The following is a 7,148-nucleotide window of genomic DNA, read 5'->3' as shown; positions in this document are numbered from 1 at the left end:
ATATAAAAAAGTGTACTGTCTAACTTATTTTTTGTTTTAGCTTGTGGCAAATAGAATTGAGAAAAGGAGGGGAGTAGATGAGCTATAAGTAGAGGATTCACTTTATAGCCTACATGACTTTTGGTGTATTAGTTTTTCCAAAATTTCTTTTGATTGATAAGATGAAATGATTATGACATTCAAAATTCAATAGTCTAATCAATTTGTATGACACTTAAATGAAAATTACAATAAAAAAAGTGAATTAATTAATCAATTTTCTTTCTAATATTATAAACTATATCCATTAAAAAATTAGACATATAATTAATTAATACGTAACAAACTAATTTAAAAAATTGCATCTTAATATATGTCATGACAAGTATTCATAAAAATTGAACTATAAACCAAAACCAAGTTCAAATTTGGCATGAGGTAAGACATGTATAGGATCATGTCGCAATAATGTGCCTCTTGCATGGAGTACAAAGTAATCCCACATTATTATAAGCCACCTCCAAACCCAAGACCAAGTCCAAGTTCAAATCCTACATGAGGTAAGACATGTATAGTCTTGTAGCACAGTTAGGTGCCTCTTACATGGAGTACAAAGGTAATCCCATATTACTATAAGTCACCTACAAACCCAAAAACATATTGCTCAATATCATAGACCATAAAAAGAACTATATTAATATAAATCGAACTATAAACCAAACCAAATTCAAGTTCAAATCCTCTAGGGTAGGGCGTGTATGACTCATATGTAGCATAGTTAGGTGTCTCTTGCATCCCATATTACTATAAGCCACATGTAAACCCAAAAACAAATCGTCTAATATCATAGACTATAAAAAGAACTGTATTAATAAAAATCAAACTTTAAACCAAAACCAAATCCAAGTTAAAATCCTTCTAGCTAGGACATGTATGCCTCATTTGTAGTACAATTCGGTGCCTCTTGTATGGACTACAACATAATCCCATATTACTATAAATCATGTGCAAACCAAAAAACGGATCGCCTAATATTGTATATTATAAAAAGAACCATATTAATAAAAATCAAACTATAAAACCAAAACCAAATCCAAGTTCAAATCCTCCAAGGTAGAGGGCATGTATGCCTCATTTGTAGCATAATTAAGTGTCTTTTGAATGATCTACAATGTAATCTCATATTACTGAAGTCATAAGCAAACTCAAAAACAGATGTGTCTCTTACATGAAATATCATCTCTTACATGAAATACAACGTAATCCCATATTACCATAAGTCATATGCAAATCCCAAAAAACAGATGTGCCTCTTGCATGGAGTACAACATAATCCCATTACCATATTACTATAAATCATGTGCAAACTTGAAAACTAATGACCTAATATAATAGACTATAAAAAAGATCCATTTCCATTTTAAAAATATACCACTTGTCAACATCACATTCTACAAAACCGCTGCTACTAATTTCACCAAACCAGTGATTCACCAAACCACTGTTGTCATTCGGTGTCACTGAAAACGGAGTACGACACGCTACGCCACGACGACTGACCATTTCAAATGATGCGGATCATTTTTTCCCCAAATCCAAGTTTTTCTTAATTCATCTCATTCAATGAAAAAACAGCAATTCGCTGCCATGAGCGAAGGGGATCTGTACAGTCTTAAAAACTACGAGAAAATCGGGGCTGTGCGGCCATTAAGCAACGGCCACGATACAGTGTTCCAATGGAGGAAGAAAGCCCTGGTCATTTTTCTCGTGATGTGCTCCATAGTCCTCATCCTTAGCGCAATATTTGTAGGAACGGGATTCTTCAAGCCGAAAAACGCCCTACCAAACGAAGAAAGCAGCGGTCTTGGTGGGACTCGATCTCCAGATCTAATCGAATTGGTGTGCAACAAAACCCTATATTTCGAGGCCTGCAATTCGTCTCTGTCCTCGATTCCGGCGGCGGCAAGGGCAAATATTTCGGAGCTGGCAAAGATCGCGGTGGAATTAAGCCTTGAGATAGCCAAAGGGACGGCTGATTTGGGCCGGAAATTTAACGGAGGCGGAGGCGGAGCTTTCGAGGTTTGCGTGGAGGTGCTGCAGAACACGGTGGATGAGCTGAATGACACTCTTTCCGTCGTTGCTAGCCCCAATTGGAGTCGCCGGACGGCCGATGTGAAGACGTGGCTCAGTGCGGCGCTCACTAATCCGGGCACTTGTATTGAAGGGTTTGAGGATGTGGATGAGAATATTCCGGCGAGCATGAAGAAGATGCTTGATAGTCTCTCACAGCTCATTAGCAACGCTCTCGCTATTTTTAACTACGTTGCTGCGGAAGAGAGCAACGGAAGTGCTCAGAAAATTTCACCGCAGAATCGCCGGCTCTTGACTTATGACAAATTTTTCTCTGGGCTAATTTGATGTTCATCTGAGTTGATATAGGGGTGGAGAATTTGTACTCTTGAAAGAGAGGTCATAAGTTCAAATCCCACATGGGGTAAGGTATGTATGCTTGTTTGTAGCACAAGGTAGTCACATATGACTATAATCTATCAGACCATTCACATAGTGGACTATAAAAGAATCTTTCTTTCTTTCCAATGATGGAATCTGAAATATTGTGTCTAGTTCGAATGACTATCATTTGGATTGATTGGCTGGTGTTAAATTTCAACTGAAATTATACTACCAATTGTAATATCCTTCCATGTAATGCAATATTTTTATTTTTAATATTAATGTTAAAAACTAGTAATATGTTTTTTTTCATTTTAGTAATTTATTTTTAATATTAATGTTATATAAAAAAAATAGGTTAAACGTTTTTTTATCTAGAGTTATGAATCAATGAAGTCAATTAATAGGTCTTGTAGCAAATGATGTTGTTTGTGCAAAACAAGTATCTATGGAGAAGTGATAGCTTCAAATCAACTATGCATCCACTTATAGGGATCTAAACATGAATAAAAGGATAATCGGGCTCATTTTATGTTTACAATTACAGAGAGGGAGAGTGAGAGAGAAAATGAAGAAGAAGATAGAGATTGAGATGAAAGAGAGGGATATGGAGAGGAGAGGGACATATAAAGAGAGAGGATAGAGGGATACATAGAGATGGAAGAGATAAATGCACACACACACGGGGAGAAGAAGAATGGGAGGCAAGGAGAAGATGTGTGTGTGTGGGGGGCGGGCAGGGGAGGTGGGAGGGGAATAGGGAGGGAGATGTGTGTGTGTGTGTGTGTGTGAGAGAGAGAGAGAGAGAGGGGGTGGGGGAGGAAGAGAGTGAGAGGAAGAAGGGGAGGGAGGGAGATGATGTGTGTGTGTGAGAGAGAGAATTAAAAAATAAAGAATTAGGGGCTTTATTCTTCTTATTTTAAGAATTATTTTTTATTAAATTTAAAATTTGTTTTAATTATTTATGTTTTTTTAATGAAATTATTAATAATCATTAAAATTTATTAGAATCAATTATTTAATAGTTAGTTGCCTTATTAAAGTTTTAATTATTGTAGAATAATTTTATTTTGATTTAAAAATCTTATATTTGAATGCTATGTTATTTTAGTAAAATATTCTATCTATTTTTTAAATTTATTCTACTCATCTTCTTCTTCTTTTAAGGATTAATTTCCATTGAGTTAAAATTTTATTTTAATTATTTATGTCTTCTTATGAAGTTACAAATAATAATTAAAAGATATTAGAATTAATTTAATGTATAATTTTTTTGTCTCTCTTTTTTTTTAGCAAAAGGCCTAAGCCTGTAATATATTGATAATAATATGATATAGATAATTACAATAATCTAACTGAGCGGAAGGAACACCCTCCAAGAGAATTATTGAGTCCAACTACCTGCTAGATAATTACAAAATGATGCTGACTAATTCAAAGACTACCTTGAGACTAATCTGCCAAAACCAAAATATACAACCTATTAGGGAAGAGATATAGCTAAACCAAATACGTATGCCCCATCGACTAATCCATACTCCTATACAACATAAGTATCAAAAACAAGTTCGAATTACAACAACAAGATACATCAACAAAGGTGATCAGAAGTTGTAAGAAGTCAATACCATCATAACTAGTCAAAATCTTAACACAAATCCTGTTAGACAACTCAGATAACCGGTGGAAAACTGAGAGGAGGGGGGTGAATCAGTTGTTGACAGATTATAGAACTCTAAGCAATAAAACCTTATTATCGGAATACATAAACCAAATACTGGAATAACAGATATAACAGTCAAGCACAAATATAAACCACAAAACATTTACCAACCATCCACAAAAGATAACACCAAAATTTGTACATGGAAAACCCAATAAAGGGAAAAACCATGGTGGGAATCCTACCCACAGTCAGATAATACTTCTGCAGTAAGTATGTGATTACAAAAAGAGGGGCCTTCACATGCAGGAAGGCCAACAACTTAGAGCACATTGCTCATCACAAGAGGAGCCTCACTGATTACAAAATAAATCCAGACTACAATCCGGAAAGAAGAGTGAACTGCAAGAATAACATCTCCTATACCTGAGTACAGTTCTGGTTAAGCTCAATATCGAAGGTCTTAAACCTCTTTCACCAACCCAATTCGATCACCTATGGTCGACCAAAACCTCTGCAAATTATTACAACCTTATTCGTACACAGATAATCCTATATCCCAAAAACCCATGATCTACAAAGAGATCTTACATCATATTTATACCAATCCGGGACCTAAACAATTAGGTCGGCTACCTAAAAGATAATACAATAAATTCATAACATAAACCCGCAATCCAATGATCAACCAAGTCGGCCTAAGACCGAACCAACATAATCCAATCAATAGATCCAACCTGTAACGCATCGGGATCATCCACCAACATGTTACATAAACCGATCCATAACCTAGCAGAATAAGATAGCATTAGGTCTGATCCTAAATGCAACACCACCGATCAACAGGAACACGAACAAGATAATCAACAACATCTCAAAATCCATCTAGAAGTCGCACCAACACCACTTATCAAGTGCATCAAAAGATCTTCAACAAAGCTCTGCTGGTAAAACCCTTACCGGTGACCAAAAGGCTTACTAGAACAAAAGATAACTTTTGAGGCATCAAATCCCCCGAACCAACTGATCGTGATACACATCTGAATAGCATGAATGATAGATCCAAACCAATTCCACAAACCAAAGCATACCAGAGCATACCGGATCAATATCATAATCCAACCGCTCTACCGGAACCTACTGGAAATCGGAAAACAACCAAAATAGTCAGTGTTGTCATCAATGACAAAACATTAATGCAACACATAATCAATTCCTTCAATTTTCTAACAATCTCCCCCTTTGGAATTGTTGACAAGACTAGATGTGAAAAACATCCAAGTGCCAAGAAATGTCAAACAAGTCTCCCCCAAAGGAAGACAGGCAACAATCTCCCATAAGATGATATTACAATGAAGTTAAAAAACTCCCCCTGTGAATGATAACCCTATTAAACTCTGATTTCTCCCCTTTGACTGATATTCTGTTAAGCTCTTTTTTTCACATATATATCTCCCCCTTTGACATCAATGTCAAAAGTCTAACATAAACATCAAAGAAAAATCATAAATCCACTGAACCACACAACTGACTACTCCCCCTGAGTAGTAGCACCAACACATCAATCTGAAATGAATAGTAGCTCTGTAAATGCATACCAGACTGATGTCGATCAACATCACTCAGGTCTCTACTAGAGGGGTAGAAACCCCCAATCTATCTCTGAAGTACTCAAATGATTCCTTAGGCAAGGGTTTAGTGGAGATATCTGCAATCTGGTCTTTAGTGTTCACATAAACCAATCTGACTTCATTTGCTTCCACCTTCTCCTTCAAAAAGTTGTACTTGATAGATATGTGCTTTTTCTTAGAATGAACTACCAGATTATTTGATATGTCAATAGCAGCAGAGTTATCACAGTGAATAACTACCGGTTCATTACAATCTACCCTTATATCCTTCAACATTTGCTTCATCCATAGAACTTGTGTACAATTAGTAGCATCAACAACATACTCAGCTTCAACGGTAGATAAAGAGGTACATGATTGCTTCTTGTTGATCCGTGAAACAAGTTTCTTTCCAAGAAAGAAAACTCCACTGGATGTGCTCTTCTAGTCATCAACATCTCCATCCTAATCTGCATCTGTATATGCACATAGTGTAAAACCATCATCTTTAGGATACCACAAACCATCTTGCAAATACCTGAAAAATCCTTTCCACCGCACTCTCATGATTCTCTCTAGGATCACTCTGATATCTTGATACAATACAAATTGCATTCATTATATCCAGTCTAGTCCGAGTCAGACATAACAAACCTCCAATCATATACTTGTACCTTGTAGGATTTATCGGTGCTGATGCATCTATCTTAGTCAATTTTTCACTTGTAACCATAGGAGTACCAACCAGTTTAGAATTTTCCATACCAAATTTCTTCAACTCCCTAGCATACTTAGATTGACAGATGAAAATACCTTTATCAGTCTGAGTAATCTGCAAACCTAAGAAAAATTTCATCTCCCCAATCATAGACATCTCAAATTCATTCTTCATATTATCAGAGAATTCCATACATAACTTATCCTCACCTCCAAAAATGATATCACCAACAAAGACTTCAACAATCAATATGTCATCATCAGTGATCTTATAATATAAATTACTATCAACATTGTTAGGACCCGAAGACAACTGAGAGGGGGGGGTGGATCAGTTGTCTATGAATTTCAACCCAAATATAACTTAACCAAACTTAATGCATAATACTGCTAAACCAAACTTTAATGCCGGTAGATAGTTTAGCAGTTAATAACAGTACCAATAAATTTTAATGAATGAAACAAACGACAAATAACATACACAACACATAACACAGTTATTTGTACGTGGAAACCCTATAAGGGGAAAAACCACAATGGGAAACCTTACTCACAATCAAATGATACTATTGCAGATAGTATGTGTGTACAAATGGGGTCTACACATACAGAAAGGCCAACTACCTAGAGCTCACTGCTCAAACACAAAACGGGAGTCACACTGACTACAATTGGATGGTTAAATCCAATGATAATGTACTGCTCAAAATAGCATCTTCATATGT

The 7,148-nt window shown here is 36.0% G+C and overlaps 1 protein-coding gene across 1 annotated transcript; it reads left to right on the top strand.

Annotated features, from left to right (window-relative positions):
• Positions 1–1,442: 1,442 nt before the first annotated feature.
• On the top strand, positions 1,443–2,709 carry LOC131056092 (pectinesterase inhibitor 10). The gene has a single exon (XM_057990430.2). The coding sequence runs from the start codon at positions 1,603–1,605 to the stop codon at positions 2,395–2,397; it is 795 nt and encodes a 264-aa protein (XP_057846413.2). The 5' UTR covers positions 1,443–1,602; the 3' UTR covers positions 2,398–2,709.
• Positions 2,710–7,148: the final 4,439 nt, after the last annotated feature.

This window comes from Cryptomeria japonica, chromosome 2 (assembly GCF_030272615.1).
Source record: "Cryptomeria japonica chromosome 2, Sugi_1.0, whole genome shotgun sequence".
NCBI lineage: Eukaryota > Viridiplantae > Streptophyta > Pinopsida > Cupressales > Cupressaceae > Cryptomeria > Cryptomeria japonica.
Note: the sequence above shows the minus strand (reverse complement) of the source record. Positions and strands in the feature narration are given on the sequence as shown.

What these genes read in the sequence shown, in the direction of transcription:
- LOC131056092 (XM_057990430.2), top strand. Translation starts at nt 1,603, where the DNA reads ATGAAAAAACAGCAATTCGCTGCCATGAGCGAAGGGGATCTGTACAGT.